This window comes from Etheostoma spectabile, unplaced genomic scaffold (assembly GCF_008692095.1).
Source record: "Etheostoma spectabile isolate EspeVRDwgs_2016 unplaced genomic scaffold, UIUC_Espe_1.0 scaffold00007928, whole genome shotgun sequence".
NCBI classification, from domain to species: Eukaryota; Metazoa; Chordata; class Actinopteri; order Perciformes; family Percidae; genus Etheostoma; species Etheostoma spectabile.
Window position 1 is genome coordinate 261 of NW_022603538.1, and position 20,524 is coordinate 20,784.

At 42.0% G+C, this 20,524-nt stretch overlaps 1 protein-coding gene across 1 annotated transcript; it reads left to right on the forward strand.

The window, feature by feature from the left end:
* Positions 1-437: 437 nt before the first annotated feature.
* On the forward strand, positions 438-17,711 carry LOC116678730 (V-set and immunoglobulin domain-containing protein 1; the record flags this gene model as incomplete). The annotated part of the gene is made up of 7 exons (XM_032508477.1): positions 438-821; positions 1,049-1,087; positions 1,852-2,106; positions 14,528-14,659; positions 16,084-16,470; positions 16,955-17,041; positions 17,258-17,711. Coding segments are annotated over 6 exons (1,283 nt in total), but the record flags the coding sequence as incomplete, so codon positions are not given.
* Positions 17,712-20,524: the final 2,813 nt, after the last annotated feature.

Consider the following 20,524-nt stretch of genomic DNA (forward strand, 5'->3'; position numbering starts at 1 on the left):
GCTTTAAACTAATAGTCTATTCGTGTCTCCGTGTCTCCGTGCAGGGACACAGAGCGCTGATGCAGACAAATGTCATTTTAGTGCAAAATAATTAGGTCAAAAATGATTTAATATACTGCAAATAGCCTACAAGGACAAGTACTGCGGGACAGTACAATAATTTAATCTTGCATTTTTTTCCGCCCCTCCGCACCCCACCACTATATTACAAATTACAGACTGATTAAATTACATTTATTTATTTTGGAGCGTTCAGGGCCACAATATAAAAACAGTGTGATTAATACTTTGATTTGGTTGGTAACAGTTGTGTAATATTACACTCGATGGTTTGATGTAATGTCATGTTATTGTCACTTAGTGATGTTGCTATGGTACCGAGGAGCTTTACGTTAAATTATACCCTCTTGTGTAATATTGCTTAATTATTTACTAAGATCTAAACATTCTGATTAAAGCTTCATTTTATCTTCCAGAGCCGTCAAAGGTCATCACGGTGAAAGAAGACAGTGATGTTGTGTTACCCTGCTCTCTCAGCACCAAGAACATTACATCTGAACTCTTTGACTGGAGGAAAGTGGCTCAGAAAAATGAAGTTCAGAAGGAGGTGTACATGTATGATAACGGCACTCATTACAACAGCGGTCTAGATGGTCAGAGTGAAGAGTTCAAAGGTCGAGTCTCTCATTTTCAAGATGAACTGAAACACGGCAACGCCTCCATAATCATCAGAAATACAAAGATATCTGACAGTGGAGACTACAGCTGTGATTTTCCAAAACTTCAAACACCTCAAACATTCTACGTTAAGCTTGTTGTGGGTAAGTGCAAAATAAATAGACTACAAACTAAACTGTTGTATAAAATGTTTTTTTCTGCTTTTAATAATTATTTATTGATAGCTCTACATGTAAAAATACAGTTGAATATGGCGACTCATTTTCTGAAACTCCAGCAGTCTATATATGACCTTTATTTGTTTCACGCACACTCCGATCTTAACCCATCCACACAAGCACTTTAACATTCATTTTCTTTTTCCTTTTAGAGCGTGTCTTAAAAGACCGATCAGGGGAAAACATCCCAGGTAAGTCCTGAGGGCTATTTCACAAAACCTAGATCACGGATTAAGCTGGGCTGTCCCAGTTATCCTGGATGAATTAAGCCTGGACTCTGTTTTACGAGAGCAGAAGCACATAAATTACCATGGAGATGGGTTCTGTGCAGCTAACCTGCTCCTGACCAGACTAACAGCCATGATTTATTCATCCAGCAGCCTTTTCTGTTCACTCAGCAGTGGGTTTTACCTTATTTATATGACCATGCATTAAAAATACATATTGCTGTTAAGTACTTTTATTATTTTAATATCGTGACTATTATTATTTAGTAATGCGATGCTCATTGTTGCTGTTGTATTGCATTTACAGAAAGTGCTTTTCATATTGTTGTTGTATGGTGAACGTACTGTAGCAGCTGTTGAGATGATAAGAAAAGGCTGATAAAATGTGCTTTAAATGAAGGTAGTAATTGAAGGTCAATGAATAAAGTGTTAAACACGAGTGTGAGTGGTTCTAACAATGGCAGATTGGTCAGTGACCAATACATTTTATTAGTTGATTTATTTTACTTTCTATTATTTAACAATTAATGACCACACAGATGTTATTCTTCCTTGTGCATTCAATTAGCAAAAACGCTTAAATCTGTAATTAAGACTTAAATTGTGCTTTTCTGTCTCCCCTGAGTTTTTTGCTCAACAAGGGGGAAGAGATGAAAAATCCCAGTCTAACATTTGAATGATGTGATTGTCTTATATAATTCATATAATTATCTGTTTTATGTTCACAGGTGCAGCTCCAAAACCATTGATTGAATCACTAAAGGACGGGGTGCTGCAGTGTAAAGTTCATGGCAATCCAACACCCGAAGTTGGTTGGCGGGACAGAGATGGAAACGTCCTTCGTGCTAAAGTAACAGAAAGAGGAGACGGCTTCAACATCATCCTCCAAACTACTGTGAAAAAGAGCGGCATCTATTGTTGTGTAGCAACACAGGAGGAAATCAAACATCAGATTTATGCTGAGACCAATGTGTATATCAGTGGTGAGATTCTTCCTTGTGATATTTTAATATTTAAATTTTTTTAAATAAGGTGGAAATGTGTGTGTCCTGTATCATGACATTGACTTATATTCAGTTACTGGCCAAAACAACTTCACCTTGATTATAGCGCCACCTCCTGGTGGATATGTGTCATTTTTAGTGTCTGAGGCTACATCAGCAAAACTATGTTTTCATTTTTAAACAGCGTTGTGAGACAAACACGATCTCCGTCCTCACAAGTGTTTCAGCTCCGGTAGCAGAACTAATCTCCGTCCATTTGAACACGTCTGACAACGAATAGACTGACTGACTTCGTTTTTTCCAAAGGTCTCCGTTTGTGCCCGTCCAGACTACAAAGCATCCCACAGTTTTTTTAAACGAAACTAGAGCAGCAGAGTTTGCAAATGTCTCCGTTTTAGGGGCTCAGAAACAAGGAATGTAAACGTGAGGCGTCAACGTAGCAAAAGGATATTCTTTTCTTTGAATGCTGGGACAGTTACAATTAAAAACAGTTACAGTGTTCAGGGGGAAGTGTAGGGAAGGAGCAGGTTTGAGAGGTATGAGATTTATATGAAGGTAAATATGGTGCAAAAGGTGAGAGCTTGTAAAATACGATGTGAGAACTTGCAGAACAAAAAATCTAAACTTGTAAATTTTCACTTGTAAAAACTGAATTTGAAGTCACACAAAAAAAAGAAAAAACACAAGAGCTTGTAAAAATTAATCTGAATTTGTAAATTGAAATTTGCACTCATAGAAAATGTACACCTGTAATCTGAATTTGAAGTCACAGAAAAAAATGTTCACAAATGTGTAGATTGATATTTGCATAAACACAATGACAGCTGCAAGCGTGTAGTGCAACATTTACTCATGTACATTTTTTTCTTAAATTCCAAAAACAGGTAATTCCATGAAGTTACATAGTTACTGTAGTACCATATGGCGGTTTTCCACTGCGTGGTATCTACTCGACTCGCCTTGGCTCTACTCGCTTTTTTTGGTTTTCCATTACGAAAAAAAGTCCCTGGGACCTGCTACCAGGGACTTTTTTTAGTACTACCTCAGTCGAGGTTCCAAGCGAGCCGAGGCGAGACCAAAAGGTGACGTAGAAACCTGCAGACTGCTGGTTGGTCGGAGAGAATCGTCCCTTATGACTGCGTTGTTAGCAAACAAGAGTGCGGAGTGTGTGTGTTACGAGTTTCAAACACTGAGTAACTGGAGTAACAAATGAATGAATGTTGGCTAGGATTCACTACTCAGCTCTTGAAGATAGAACCCTGGAAAACAGAATTTCAAAGACAAAGAGTGAGTAAACGAACCGCCTTCTTCGTCGCCAAATCTCTGTCTTTATTACAAATTCTCATGAAACAATATTCAACTGCATTTCCCTAGTGTAAACATGTTTCAGTTCAAATTAAGCACCTTAATGCTACTTTCAGTGGGCGAAATCTTCCACACTCTTTACGAAAATAGTCTTCTCATTATCAAAATAAATATCCATATTACTGTATCTTTCTACAAATATCAAAATAATAACTCATATTATACTAATTATATAGCTATACCTATACATTTCTGTATATTGTACTAATATTATAATGTAAATAATAAACCCTCTTTAAAAGCAAATACATTCAAATAACTTTGGAGCCAGTACCTGAACCATCATTCACCTAGGGGCAATTGCTGAACTCACAATACATTATAATATAAAACATTTCAATACAATACATACTAACTTCTAGGAGAATCTTCCTTTTAAGTGCTAAACGTCACAACCTTTTAACATCAACCTTTTTGTCAGGATATCTTAAAAACCACAAAGTAAATCACCAGGGAGTGAGAGCAGGATCACACATACAACCCCAATACACACTGTTTAGCTAGTCGCTAGCTCCATTGTTCATAAAACCCGTTTTCCCGCGGTTAAAAATGCGGCACTTTAGCTCGACTTTACACATCATAAATCACATAGCTAACCCACCACAGCTTCAGTACACCTTACACATTTCAGAAAGCAAAAAGCCTTGTCATTTTTTTCAGAGTACTAACCTGGAAAACAGAATTTCAAAGACAAAGAGTGAGTAAACGAACCGCCTTCTTCGTCGCCAAATCTCTGTCTGAGAGACGGGGAAGGTGTCCGTCACCTGAACGCCGCGCGGTGTACTGATTCCCGCACTTTGGTTCCGCCCCTTTTGTTTCCCTGCTACATTACTATGTTCTTGAGTGATTACACTTGAAATCTGTACTAAACGCTACGCTGGTTATTATAGTGTATCACACACTCCCCAACAAATAAAAGTGGCTCCTGACACAAGATATCTTGAACAGTTTCAATCTTTAACATTCACTTTTTTTTTTCTTCTTTTTTTTTTTTTTAACAAAACACATTCAAACTCTCAATTAGTTTGTTTACCCTATATGCCCTAAAAAAATGTATGTTCCAGATCTCCTCTGGTGAGCATGTAACGTGCAATGTCTCTGTTCCGACAGGTAAGCATAAACTGTTTAGGGTATGTGTGCTTCAATAAGTATGAAATGTCTGATGTTTAGGTAACTCAACAGTTGAGTACCAAATGTCTGTAATTGTCTTTCATGGTGTCTCATCCTCAGTGAGCTGGATATACCACAGGGAAGTAAGGGTATGGGGCGATGGATGGGGGGTGGAAGTGGTGGAAGTATGGCGTACAATGCCACTGGTAAGTACACTGTCCTGGCTGGATTCCAACTGCACTCACAGTGGGTCTTGGATGATAAGCTGGTTGACCCAGGGATGGGTAAGTAAACACATAACCTGGCCGTCTCTCTCTGGTGGACTGTCTCAGTGGAATCTGATGTTCAGGTTGTGGCGTGGAGACATTGTTCTCTTGGTGGACAGCATGTGGTTCCTCTTGAACGGTTGCAGGTTGAGGCTGCCCCATGCCCTGTTCATCCCCACTGGATGTCACTTGTTCCTCACTTCTAATACTCTCCCTGTCCGGTTCAGGTTCTGCATGAATTGTTCCTCCCAGGTAAGTCTCATTCTGTTCAGATTGGTGTTGGAATAAAGGAGTGGCATGTGTCCCAGGTAAGCAACTTTCAGCTCTTGGTTTCTCCATCGGTATTCGTAACCAGTAACGAGGCACACTTTCCTCTCCCTCAGAGTCACTGGTATCTGCGCTCTGTGTCTCACGTGTGGGTCTCGGGGTGTCTGTCCTCGTCTTTCTCTTTTGTGACTCGGGTCGGTTGGTGATCGGGTTCTGAAGAGGCTCTATGGGTAGGTCGTTGACTTGCAATAGGAGGTTCCTGTGTAGAGTGCGAATTGGTCGGCCTCCTGCCTCTGGGCTCACTTTGTAGACAGGATTATCTCCAACCTGTTCTTTCACGATGTAGATAAGCTTCTCCCAGTACGGTCTGAGCTTCCCAGGCCCCCCTCGTTCACTGAGATTGCGTACCAGAACTCTGTCCCCAATCTGAAGAACCACACCTCTGCTCCTTTTATCATAGTACGTCTTTCCTTTGGAGCTGGACTGTCGGCTGTTTGATTCTGCTATTCGGTAGGCCTCAACCATCTTTCCTGCCCGTTTCTCAGCATATCCTTTTGGTCCATTGGTTTCAGCTCCCTCACCCGTAATGAGGCCGAAGAGGATGTCCACAGGTAGGCGAGGATGTCGGCCATATAACAGAAAGTACGGGGAGAACCCTGTGGCCTCGTGCCTGGTACAATTGTATGCCTGGAGTACGTGAGGCAGGTGGTCCTTCCAACTTTCCTTCTCTTTCTCTCCCAAAGTGCGAAGCATCTGCAAGAGCGTGCGGTTGAGCCTTTCTGCAGGGTTACCCTGGGGGTGATAAGGAGAAGTTCTCGAGTGAGCAACACCAGCTAATTGTCTGAGTGTTTTGAAGAGTTCATTCTCAAACTCCCGACCCTGATCGTGATGGAGCTTGGCCGGGTATCCAAATCTGGGTATGAAGTCATTGAAAAGTCTGTCAGCAGCCGTCCTGCCAGCCTTGTTCCTGGTGGGGTAGGCTTGTGCGAATCTGGTGAAGTGATCAACCACCACCAAGATATACTCGTATCCACCTCTGCAGGTCTCCAGATGAAGGAAGTCGATGCAAACCAGCTCAAGGGGCGAATTTGATGTAATACTTCCCATTGGTGCTCTTTCATGTGTGGCTGGCTTTTTCTGTTTAATGCAAGGACACTTCCTGGTCACGTACTCCTCTATCTCTCTTTTCATGAAAGGCCAGTAGAACCGCTCCCTTGCTAGGTTCAGAACTTTTTCAACGCCAATATGACACATGTTATTATGCAGCTGAGTGAGTACTGTTCGTTTGTAGGTGGCTGGCAGGAGCAGTTGTTGTCGACCTGCACTCTTCCTGTAGAGAAGACCATTCTCTATGTGTAGTCGGTTCCACTCTCTCAACAGCCTCCTTGTGTGTGTGTCCATTCTCTCTTTGTCATCCTCTGTTAATGGTGTGCTATTTTCCTTCAACGCCAACACTTTCCCAATAGCTGGGTCGTTTCTTTGTTCCCTTACAAGCTCATCATGACTGACTTCCTGCAGAGGCTCAACTTGAGGTTGGCTATGGGATGTCAAGTTGAGGGCTGCCACCCAAGCCACATCTCCATGTTGTGCCCTCCGGCTTCCTTCCCATACAGCACATACTGCCTCCTCCGATAACTCCTCCGAACACTCAGCCATGAAGGTGTCAATGTCCAGGGGCCAGCGTGACAAGGTGTCTGCATCGATGTTGGTTTTGCCTGGCCGGTATTTGATGTCAAAGTGGAAATCGGCCAGCTGGCCCACCCACCGGTGTCCCACTGCGTTGAGTTTGGCAGTACTCAGAATGTATGTGAGGGGGTTATTATCCGTGAAGACTGTGAAATGTGGGGCGTAGAATAGGTAGTCACGGAACTTTTCACAAACCGCCCACTTCAATGCAAGAAATTCAAGTTTTCCGCTGTGTAAGTGGTAATTTTGTTCCGCTGGTGTCAGTGTGCGTGATCCATATCCGATCACTCTCATCTTCCCATCCTGGTTCTGACAAAGAACTGCACCCAGACCCTTTTGGGAGGCGTCTGTGTGGAGTGTAAAGGGTTGATTGAAATCGGGATATGCCAACACGGGAGGTTTGATCAGCCTGTCCACAAGCTGTCCAAGGATCTGATGGTGTTGTGTATTCCATTCTACAGGGGTACGGGAGGACTGCTGATTGCATTTTGTCTTTCCTCGGGGTGGTTTGGGCGCAGTGGTGTTGGACTTGGACTGAAGCAGGTCGTACAGGGGCTTGGCTATACGTGAGAAGTCCTGCACGTATGTTCGATAATAACTCAGGAACCCAAGCAGCTGCCTGACCTCCCCGACTGTCTGTGGCGTCTTGTCTTTCAGTGCCCGCACTGCTTCAAGGTCTTTGGGGTCCATTTTGACTCCTTCCGCTGACACCAACCTGCCAACATATCGGACCTCCTTGCGGAAGAGCTCACATTTCTCTGGCTTCAGCTTTACCCCGTGGTGTTGCAATGCTTTGAGGACTCTGCGTAGCACCTCCACATGTTCCTCAAAAGACCTGGAGAAGCACAACACGTCGTCGAGGTAGGGGATGCAACACTCATCTCTCAGCGTGTCAAGCATACCTTCCATGCTTCTTTGAAAGGCCGCTGGGGCGTTTGATAACCCAAAGGGTATTCGGACCCACTCATAGAGCCCCCATGGGGTTATGAATGCGGTAAGGTGCCTCGATCCTTCGGCTATAAAGCCTTGATGGTAGGCTTTCCCCTGGTCGAGGATCGAAAACCAGGCATATCCTCCCAGGGAGTCAGTGAGGTCCTGTATTCTGGGGAGGGGGTGACGGTCCGGCACGGTTTTGTTGTTGAGGAGCCGGTAGTCAACACACAGCCCATCTTTCTTTCTCACACAGATGACAGGGGCTGCATAAGGGGACTGAGACTTCACTATCCACCCTTTAACCAACAGCTCCTGGATGTATTCCTTAACTTCCCTGTAGAGCGGCTTTGGGATGGATGCGTAGGCCCTCTGAACTGGGATGTCATCCTTAGTCCTGATTTCCATCTGCAGGGAGGGGATACACCCTATATCGTCGCTGTTCCGGGCAAATGCGCCACGTTCCTCGTGGAGTACTTCCTTTACCGTCTGTTGTTGTTCAGGGCTGAGGTGGCTGATATCAACAGGAGGAAGCCAGGACTCAGATGGGGAAGTACTGGGAGAAGCAACACCATTGGTCTCAACTGATGTCCCCTTTCTTGGTGTGGTATCAGCCTGGTGTGACTCTGGTGCATCAGTCTCAAGGACTTTAAGAACATGTTGAATGGTTCCTAGAGAAGTTCTTCTAGGCAGGGTGACCTCATGTTTTGAGTGATTGGAGATGGGTACCTTGACATAAGGCCGTCGGCTGTTATTGATTTCCAAGAGGCCCTCTCCTACACTCAACTGCCCTAAGACAACACTTCCCTCAGCTGGTTCGTAAAGGACAACGGGGTCGGAGGCATCAAAGTTTGGAGGTACCCTACACCATACATGCGCTGTCCTGCCTGGGGGAATGATAGCATGGTCTTGGCCCACTCTTATTGTGACTGGATCAGAGTACGTCTTAGGAGGTACCTGGATGAAATTCACAATGGCTTCTACCTGTTCCTCCTCTATTCCAAATGCACTACGGAGAAGACTGACAACCGTTGCGACTGCGTCACCCGAGGACTCTTTCCTGCTGATGATCTCCTGCAGTACGTTGGCGCCTAGAAGGGGCTGGGGCAGTGGCAGCGGACTGACTAGGAAAGGGGCCTGAATGGTGAGATTGGGGTCTTCATTCCCTGCAAGATTTACCGTAAGCTCAACCCACCCACTGTATGGAACGGCATGGCCAGTGACTGCATAGACACCAAGTTCTTCCTCTAGAAGCTCGGAGAGAGGTCTCACTATGTGATTAGGAATGTGAGCGTCAGTCCATTGTTGGTCAATTATGCTCACTTGTGAGCCTGAATCAAACAGAACTGTAGCTGGGTATCCACCAATCAAACATTTCAGAAGGCTTTTCTTTCCAATTAGGGGCGCCTTACAGGTAAGGTCACTCTGACTGGTCAGCACATGTGATCTTTGTTGCTTGCTTTGCTTGGGGTGTCTCATTGTTTGTTTGTTACTTGTTACTGTTTGGGACTGAAGCTGCTCACCGGTCTCTGGGCGTCCCTCCACAAAGACCGAGCCCCGTTTCCCTGCACCTTGACTCGCTGCAGACATCCCACTGCTCTGTGTCCTGCCTCTCCACAAACGAAGCAATGGTTACACTCCTGTGCATTCTGTTCGGTACATTTCTGACAACGAGCTGTCCTTCCTCTCGCCGGGACTGTAGGTTGTCTCAGCTGGGATTGGACAGGTCTGCTGGGAATTGGCTGAAAGGGGGGGGGTGACTGAATGTGGGCTGGCGTAGTTAGAGGGTAGGGCACCTGGGTGTTTGGTGTCCGTTGCTCAATCAAAGAAGCCACCATGTGTGTCAGAGTCTCCACCTGAGAAGTGAGCTGTTGTATTGTCTGGCAATTTTTATTGTCTGATACTGTATCTTGTGACTTGTTATTGTTGTTACAATCTCCTGTCTCGACCTTGGCGCTGTGTGCTTGTGTTGCTTTTTGTCGAGGGATTTGGCCCAATCTGCGCTGGTGCTCATGCTCATCACTTATTATTTTCATAACCTGACTAAGGATTTCCTCATCTGTGACTTGACTGTTTGAGATTAGAGGTCTCAGTCGCTGCCGGAGGTCAGCATGTTTTGTCCCCAAACCCTGATAGATAGTATGGAGAAACACCTCCTGGATGGTCTTGGGATCATATGCAATGTCTGTACTGGTCTGTCGGGACTGGAAAAGGAGTTTCTGCTTGAGTCCAATCATGCGGTAGAGAAACTGCTGTGGTGATTCTTGTTCTGATTGCCTGGCACACATCAACTCCTGGAACATCTCGGTTGTCGCTTTCTCCCCAAGGTGAGATCTGAGGAAACCTTTGAGTTCTGACACTGTAATTGAATCTTTGTTTACAAGCATCTCCTTAAAGGCCCCTGGTTTGATGATCCTTAACACCCCTCTGACCACCTCTGCTTCTGTAAAGCCCTCTTTCATTCCCTCGTCGATTTGCTTGCTGATGTTGTTGTAGTTTAAATCAGAGTTCTGATCTCCAACTTGCCCACCATGGACTTTGAAGTCTCTGCGTTGCAGGTAGGAGAGGTCCTTCAGTACTACTGGTTGTGTTGGTATATTGGTAGGGGTGTTAGGGTGGGATTGTGTCGGCCTAACTGGGCAGTTAGTGTGAGGATGTGGTTGTGATGAAGAGTTTGGGGTTGTCGTTGTTGGACTGTGACTAGGTGCAACATGTGTGTTACCATCACTCAATACACCCACTGGAAAATTAACAGGAGCATCAGCATTAATTACTTTACATATTACATCATTTAAAACCAACAACTGACCCATACCTTCATCCTCAAGTCCTAGTAAGGTGTCAGATTGCATATAAGAGACAACATACTCCATGCAGCCCTCTTCATCATTCGGATTCAGCTCTTCCTCATGTTGACTGTCCATGGCAATGTCTTTCGCAACATGGTAGATGTCATTGCTTGAGAGTCTGAATAGTTGTTTCTTGATGCTCCAAACTAATTCCTTACGAGTTGCTGACATGGTGTGTGGTTTTAGTCTTTGTAGTCTATCAGTTCAGTAAATTAGTGGTGTAGTGACTTAGTAAGTGACGCGTGTGTATGAGTGTCAACCTCTCGATCAAAGGTGAGGTCCCCTGATGTTGGTGTGTGATGACCACAGGTTCAGAATGTAGCCCTCTGTTACGTAGCATACGCTGGCCTCAGGATCAACAGTGCGGCTCCTAAGCAGGATGAAGATCCCTCTTCTCTTTGGTCTCCCTCCTTGGACACCCACTGGTTGACTACTGGCCTGCTGCAGCTCCTTGTCGCCTCGGTTGCGTGGTTCTGGTATCTCTGGATCTGCTCCCCCGATGGTTAAGATGAGGAGAGATCCCGGACGAGCCCCCACAGTTTGTTACGAGTTTCAAACACTGAGTAACTGGAGTAACAAATGAATGAATGTTGGCTAGGATTCACTACTCAGCTCTTGAAGATAGAACCCTGGAAAACAGAATTTCAAAGACAAAGAGTGAGTAAACGAACCGCCTTCTTCGTCGCCAAATCTCTGTCTTTATTACAAATTCTCATGAAACAATATTCAACTGCATTTCCCTAGTGTAAACATGTTTCAGTTCAAATTAAGCACCTTAATGCTACTTTCAGTGGGCGAAATCTTCCACACTCTTTACGAAAATAGTCTTCTCATTATCAAAATAAATATCCATATTACTGTATCTTTCTACAATATCAAAATAATAACTCATATTATACTAATTATATAGCTATACTATACATTTCTGTATATTGTACTAATATTATAATGTAAATCATAAACCTCTTTAAAAGCAAATACATTCAAATAACTTTGGAGTCAGTACCTGAACCATCATTCACCTAGGGGCAATTGCTGAACTCACACTACATTATAATATAAAACATTTCAATACAATACATACTAACTTCTAGGAGAATCTTCCTTTTAAGTGCTAAACGTCACAACCTTTTAACATCAACCTTTTTGTCAGGATATCTTAAAAACCACAAAGTAAATCACCAGGGAGTGAGAGCAGGATCACACATACAACCCCAATACACACTGTTTAGCTAGTCGCTAGCTCCATTGTTCATAAAACCCGTTTTCCCGCGGTTAAAAATGCGGCACTTTAGCTCGACTTTACACATCATAAATCACATAGCTAACCCACCACAGCTTCAGTACACCTTACACATTTCAGAAAGCAAAAAGCCTTGTCATTTTTTTCAGAGTACTAACCTGGAAAACAGAATTTCAAAGACAAAGAGTGAGTAAACGAACCGCCTTCTTCGTCGCCAAATCTCTGTCTGAGAGACGGGGAAGGTGTCCGTCACCTGAACGCCGCGCGGTGTACTGATTCCCGCACTTTGGTTCCGCCCCTTTTGTTTCCCTGCTACATTACTATGTTCTTGAGTGATTACACTTGAAATCTGTACTAAACGCTACGCTGGTTATTATAGTGTATCACATGTGTCCAGAACAAACAGGACATTTAAAAAAAAAAAAAAATCTAGCCCGACACCGACAGATTATCCACTCTCTGCACTATTCTCACTTTTCAACTGTTCGGGCTACTAGCGGCTTCATGTCGTTTCCAATATTGCACACTGTTACTTTAAAAAACAAGACAATATATATATATATATATATATATATATATATATATGACAAAAGTTTTTATTTAGCTTTTCAAGTAGCGCATCAAACCTTCTCAAACGTCTTCTTCCTCTGCACCCTGGGACAGTGTCCCCGCCGGCTCTGCTGGCCCAGATACATCCCAGTCGTTGTCATAAGCCTCTCCCTGACTCTCATAAAGATTATACGAAGCCCAGCTGGTCCGAACCAGAGATCTCACCGGTCGGACATCGCCCACCAGACGGTCTGCGGCGGCGATTTTGCAAAGCGTGAATGCTCTGAAACACAAACAGTCCACAGCAAACATGTTGGTGTGTAATCATGGTTGCTAAAGTTCATGTACTTTATATAGCGTATAGTAAACACTGACCGGGGCCCCTAACACATGCAAATGTTAGCTAACGTTACCAGGAAACTTAACTTACCCTTTTGTGTCGGCGAACAACCGTCATGTCGACGTCAGAATTCCCAAACTCCCGTTTTTTTTAGCGGTGATTTTTGTTGCTTCCTTCAGCTTCTTTTGAAACTAAACCTTTCTTCTGGCTGCGGCAGGTAGCCGACGTGCTGCTGTGAGTCGCGCTGAAAATTACGTCATCACGCGTTGCTATAGTGACCAGCCACGCTGAGGCTTTACTCAATCTGCAATGGAAAACGGACGAAGAATAGGCCGAGGCGAGCCGAGCCGAACCGAGCCAAGGCGAGCTGTTACCAGCAGTGGAAAAACGCCAATAGTTACCTATTTTTGAGGGGGAAATAAGCTACAATTTCTTGCCGCAAAGGCATGGGGGAAACAATTGTAGGATTGTTGTTGGCTGTGGGAGGCGAGGAAGGTGATGACGAAGGCTGCCTGCCCGGCTAAGGGAGCTAGCACACAGATCGACGCTGCCAAGCCTCCTACTCATCAACACCAGATCCATCACACACAAAATGGATGAGCTACAAATACACACGGAACTGCTGCGTTATGATTTTTGTTTAGCATGGCTGAACACACTTATCAATAGCAGCTAACAGCTAGCAGCTAACGGGCAAGCTACCCACCAGCAAGATCCCCCAGGGGGTCTGCAGATGGAAATTAGCCTAAGGCTACAATCTGGCATATTTACATTTGTGAAAATGTTCATTAATATGTATTGTCCCCTTTAATAAAATTTGAAAAAAAAAAAAAAAAAGATCGAGACAGGGAAGGTGAATTTAAACAATGTCTGAGTTGAAAACTCAGACTTTCCCCCCCCCGTCCTGTTGGCTCAGAGCTCCACAGACTAAGTCCACAGGTACAAATTAGTTTTGCACCAAATGTATCAAGAAGTGTTGCAGATGTTGATGTGTGCAGATTCTCCGCTGTGTGCTGCGAGAGAGAACAGATGTGAAGTTGCATCGACAGATTCCAGATGTTGTAATCACTGAGTTGTGGTTGTGATGAAAAATGAACCAGAATTATAAAAAAGTACACGAGTAAATGTTGCACTACACGCTTGCAGCTGTCATTGTGTTCATGCAAATATCAATCTACACATTTGAGAATATTTTTTCTGTGACTTCACATTCAGAATACAGGTGTGTGAACATTTTCTACGAATGCAAATGTTAACATACAAGTTCAGATAGTATTCTACAAGCTCTCACCTTTTACACCGTAGTTACCTTCATAGATTTAGGAGGAAATTATGTAATTTACCTGGTGGGCCACTGGAGTGTTGTGGTCTGTTGATCTTGTGCAGTACAACTTGTAGTGTTTAAAAAAAAGTTATTAAACTAAAATTAATACATTTTGAGCGTATCACACACTTCATTTTCCGTGTTCTGGTGAATGTTTCTGCAACAATTTGGTGCTTTTTCTACCTCAAGTTATGGTCTAAATTTCTTTTATTTATGTAATGGAAATAATTATAGGTTTTTGGGGAGTTGCACAGGCCAGTTTTAATAGTTTTGATGGCCTGGTTGTAACCCCCCCCCCCTGTAAATTATGCCTATGCATTCATTCCACCTCTGTTTTTATCTGCAGAATTTCAGATTTCAGGACCATTCAAACCTTTAGTTGTCCTCTTTGTGTAGACTGATGTCCAGTCTGCTGGATATGATCTGTGTTACATTCTGAGTCTAACATTCACTGTTTGTTTTCAGTTTCAGGACTCTCCCCTGGATGGATTGTTCTTATAGTTGTTGGTGTTGTTGCTGGTGTTGTTTGTTTAAACGTTGGTGTTGTTATAGCTGGAGCGGTGTTTGTAAAAAAGGGCTACATCACATTATATCGTATAAAAGGTAAGCTAAAATAATGAATTGTATCAACATATTCATGATTAGCAGACAACAGATTATTTTTATATGAATCTCATGTTTTGACGTTGTTTCATCTTCAGTCATTAATCTTTCTGATGGTATTTACACCAGAGGACAATTAAGTAAGTTGGATTTTCTTTAATTAAACTGTTACAGGATGTTATAATGTACTGGAGATCATGTTATTTTTCCTGTTTGAATGAAGACATGGTGTGCGGATGAATACATTGCGTAATATGGCTCCTATCCATGATTGTAAAGGGTTCTACTTCCTGCTTGGGCTGAGACATGGAGACATTCTGCTGCTGATGGGAACGGTGGATGATATTGTGATATGTGTGCATACTCTAAGAAGGGTTTGAAATGGATGGAGCAGACAGAAGGAAGAATGAGTCTCCGCCCATGATGAAGTAGAACTTAAATTATGTTTATGATTCACAATTTATTCATCCGCACACTGTGTACTTATTAAAACAGGAGTTTCATGTTCTCACTAGATATATTTTCACGTTACAATTCGTAAAGATTCATTTTATAACATGAAAAGTATCAGGTTATAAGGTGAAACTTTTGACTCAGTAAATGAGTAAAATCAAAGTGGTCCTGGTGGAAGTTCTGTAGGGTTCGGGTCTCTAAGCAGACCTGTTTTAATTTGGGATTTGAACTGATGAAGAGTCCAGTTGATGAATGTGAGGAGGAAGACGTAGGGCCGAGCAGCAGAAAGCTCTCTATATTTAGCGTCTTTTGCAGTTATTTAATGTTAAACTGTGATGTCCAGTCTGCTGTATATGATCTGTGTTATATTCTGAGTCTAATATTCACTTTTTGTTTTCTGTTTCAGAGCCCTCCACTGGATGGATTGTTCTTATATTTCTTGCTCTTGTTGTTGGTGGTGTTGTAGCTCTAATGGTGCTTGTAAAGAAGGGCTACATCGAAATAGATATTAATAAAGGTAAGTTAAAATAATGAATGGTATCAACATATTCATGATGAGCAGACAACAGATTATTTATACATATCTCATGTTTAGAGTCTTTGAGGAAGTTTTATCTTCAGTCATTAATCATTCTGATGGTATTTACACCAGAAGACGATTTTATTTAATAAAACAGTTACAGGATGTTATAATGTACTGGAGAATTTTTTATTTTATTATTAAATAATTCTTAAAATGATTCATTATATTTGATGTAGGGTATGTAAATAATATAATACACTACAATCTTAAATGGTAAAATATGTTGGTCGTGTTTAAAAAAATATGCAGAAATAATTATACTGAAGAAAAAACTAAACTGCATTTATGGAATTTAATTCTGCTTATAATTATTGTTCTGCCTTTAATAATTACTAACAGATGACTCTGCATGTAAACATATTGATTAATACATGTTTTTATCTTCCAGGGACAAAAGTCATCAAAGTGGAAGAAGGCAGTGATGTTATTTTACCCTTCTACGTCCAGCCCAAGAAGGACATTACGTCAAAAGTGTTTATCTGGAGGAAACGTTCCGAGGCAGGTGGAAAGCAGAAGAACGTGCTCCTGTATGATAAAGACGTTCTTAACAAAGGTCAGAGTGAAGAGGTCAAAGGTCAAGACAAAGAGAGTGAAAAGGTCGAAGGTCAAGACGAACAGTTCCGAGGTCGAGTCGAATATTTTCAAAAAGAACTGAAAGAAGGCAACGCCTCCATAACCATCAGAAAGATTACGATGGCTGACAGTGGAAAATACATCTGTATTTATCAATATCGGCGGAAACCTCAAACGTTCAAATTTAATCTTGTAGTTGTTGGTGAGTACTTTGATTAAACTTTGATTAAAGCGTTAAAGATGTCCTCTCATTTAACGAGTGGAGCCTCGTCTCCACCTCGTTATCTAGCTGCTGCATCTCAACTAACATCATGGAAACTTTTCTCATTTCTTAATAAATATCAGCAGTCTGCAGTAGATTAAATCTGAGTGTGTTGCTGAGAGATAAATCTGCAAAGAAACCAACCAACAAGTTAATTTTACTCTTATGCTTAGTTTTTAATGTTTTTTTTTTTTTAACTCTGGCCTCTAGTTTTACAGCCATGTGTGAAAACACTACAAGCATAAATGGTTAAAATATGTTGGTCGTGTTTAAAAAAATATGCAGAAATAATTATACTGAAGAAAAAAACTAAACTGCATTTATGGAATTTAATTCTGGTTATAATTATTTTTCTACCTTAATAATTACTGACAGATGACTCTGCATGTAAACATATTGATTAATACATATTTTTATCTTCCAGAGCCAAAAGTCATCACAGTGGAAGAAGGCAGTGATGTCAACGGCGGGCCCGAGGAGAACCTTAGGTTAAAAGAAGAAACGTCCTGAGGTAGGTGGAAGGCAGACCGTGATCTTATTTGATAAACGCGTTCATGTTTGTGTGTTAACATTAACTTTATTTTCCGAAATAAATGTGTAATACATGTTACGCAAACCTGTGTAGATCCGCCACCAAAGAAATGATGTTTACAGTTAATGCAGCCTGAAGATGATCAAGAAGGTTTAACTGAATTTTCTTAAACATTGTTTTGTCTTTTTTCTGCAGATTCAACTCAGAAGAAGAAGAAACATGATTCAATGATCTAATGGAACGTCGTCCACTAATGATGACATGAGGCTTTGATGATGTCTGTGTTGCTGAAACATTGATTTAGTTTCCAGTTCTTTTCTGCTGGGTTTTATCCCAGTTAGGCTGGTTGATGTGGTCTTCAGGTCTAGTTGATGGGGGACCTGTTGGTAAGACTGGTCCAGGATTCCTGATCCAGAGGTGTGTAGAGCAGAGAGGACCAGCTCAACATGATGATGCTCTTAGAAGTCTTTATTTTATATTCAGAAGTTAGCTGTGATGGTGTGAAGTGTGACATATATTGTGTAAAAAGGTCCCTTCATGTAATCTTTTAGTTATTTTATAGTGTTTTATTCCAGCTGTTTGCTCTTTAGACGATCATTTCTTGCCTGTGTGTGTAGAAGAAGAGTAAAGGCTGAGATGTGGAGTTGATATTTTTATCTAACTCAGTGAATGAAGCGGCGCCCTGGTGGCTCAGCGGGTAGAGCCGGGACTTTAGGCTGAGTCCTCACCGTGGTGGCTTTGGTTTGAGTCCTCCACAGGGCCCTCCTGCAGGTCTTCTCTGGTCCTCCTGACTGTCTCTATCACTGTCTTTTAAACGCAGATACGCCAAAGATACAAGTATTTAGAAAAAAGCCTCTTTACTGGACTCTTTACTGTGTACTTGAACTATTTATAATATAGTGCCTTTATCATTTGAATGTAAATGTATTCAAATTATTCTATTCAAAGCCTTGAATAAAATGTCAGAAATATGGTTATGCAGCTAAATATTAGTGCGATGAATCAAAGTGAAGTAAAACCATTGAGACATTTTTCAGTTCATATTGTTAATGTTTGAGTTGGTAAATGTGAAAATGCTAAGTCTGCTATTTTTGAACAGCCTAATATTCCTTTTTCTTCACTTTCTTTAAAGTTATAATCTTCATCAATTCTGCTCATGTTTTGATTTGTTATTGAATGTTCAGTGTTCCCAATGCTTTGATATTATGGAATTAAAAGCTATTCTAAGGATTTTGAGCATTATTCACTTTTTTAAACACACTGCTATTCAAGATTCAAGATATTTATTTGTCATATGCACAGATTTTACACCATGCAATGAAATTCTTAAGTTTGCAACGTTTCCCACAATATAAAAAAGTACACAATATACACACAATATATTTAAAAGATTCAGGTATAAAATTGCATGCAGCAGCAAGACATTAAAAACATTATAAAAAAGCATATGCATTGAACAAATGCAAACATTCACAGTGTAGTGCAAACAGTGATTAGATTGCGAGTTCACTAGCATGGACCACACCACAACCATGTGTTAGTTAAAGATTTAATGGACATTATGAATGTGCAAATGAACATTATGAATGTGCGAAATTGATGTGGATGTCGTCTGATGGCTGGTCTGGGAGGATGTGTGATGACCGGGTGGAAGAGACTCAGGATGGGGGTTCTGTCTCAGAAGCAGTTTTCGCCTGAATAGTTTACAGACCCCCCAGACGGTACCTAGAAGAGACAAGAGAGAGAAGTGCAACAGGAATGGAAGATGGACGAAAGGAGAGGGAAAGGGAGGGTGGGTCAAGCAATCAGAGACGCAAGTCTGGCTACGCAGCACGGTATATGTAGGTTTGTCTGGTGATTAGAGGTGTGGTTTAGGCGTGGCCCTGCTCCCGAACCTTAGTTAACAAATTAACTCCATTAAAAATGTTAGTAGATTGAGCCATTCAACAGCCTGATGGCCTGTGGATAAAAACTGTTTTTAAGTCTGGATGTTCTGGCTGTCAGGCTCCTATAACGTCTGCCAGAAGGTAACAATGTGAACAGTATGTGCTGAGGGTGCGTAGTGTCTCTGATAATGTTATGTGCCCTTTTAGTTACCCGGGTTTTATAAATGTCCTGCAGTGATGGAAAAGCTGTTCCACAGATATATTGTGCAGTTATAATCACACGCTCAGAAAACCAACTCTGATTATCGGCAGCTCCATTTTGAGAAACGTGAAGTTAGCGAAGCCGGCGGCCGTAGTTAAGTGCATCCCGGGGGCTAGAGCGGGCGACGTTGAGTCTTATCTGAAACTGCTGGCTAAGGATAAACGTAAATACAGCAAGATTGTTATTCACGTTGGCGTTAATGACTCCAGGTTACGCCAAACAGAGGTTACTAAGATTAATGTTGAGTCGGTGTGTACATACGCAAAGTCAATGTTTGACACCGTAGTTTTCTCTGGACCCCTGCCAAATCTAACCAGCGATGACATGTATAGCCGCATGTCGTCATTTCGCCGCTGGCTATCGAGGTGGTGTCCAGATAATGATGTGGGCTTTGTGGATCACTGGCAGTCTTTCTGGGGAAGACCTGATCTGATTTGGAGAGACGGCATTCATCCCACTTGGGCTGGAGCAGCTCTCATTTCTAGAAACATTGACAAGTTTATTGGTGGACCTAATCCTTGACAATCCATAGTTGGGACCAGGAGGCAGAGTCCCAGTCTAACACACTTCTCTGCTCCTTTATTTCAGGAGTTACCTAGTCAAACCCCCATAGTGACGGTGTCTGCCCCCCAACCATTAAAATTAATAAAATTATTTAAATCAAAGGTAAACAGAAGAGGAGCTGTGCATGAAAACCTCATAACAATTAAAACCACAAGTGCAATAGTTCAAAAGAATAGGAGAATTAAATGTGGACTCTTAAACATCAGATCTCTCTCTTCTAAGGGGGTACTAGTAAATGAATTAATATCAGATTCTAATATTGATCTATTTTGTCTGACTGAAACCTGGCTGGGTGATGGAGAATATGTTAGTCTAAATGAATCCACCCCCCCCCAGTCATGTTAATACTCACATTCCTCGAGGCGCAGGCCGAGGAGGTGGAGTTGCAGCTATCTTTGATTCTAGTCTACTAATTAGCTCTAAACCTAAACTAAATTATGACTCATTTGAAAGTCTTGTTCTTAGTCTTTCACACCCAAGTTGGAAATCAATGCAACCAGTTCGATTTGTTATAGTGTACCGAGCACCTGGTCCATACTCTGAATTCTTATCCGAATTTGCAGAGTTTTTGTCAAACTTAGTGCTAAAAGCGGACAAAGTTCTATTGTAGGGGATTTAATATTCATGTGGACGATGAGAATGATAGCCTTAGCACTGCGTTTATCTCTTTTAGATTCTATTGGATTCTCTCAAAGTGTTCATAAACAACTCACCGTTTTAACCACACCCTCGATCTTGTTCTGGTATATG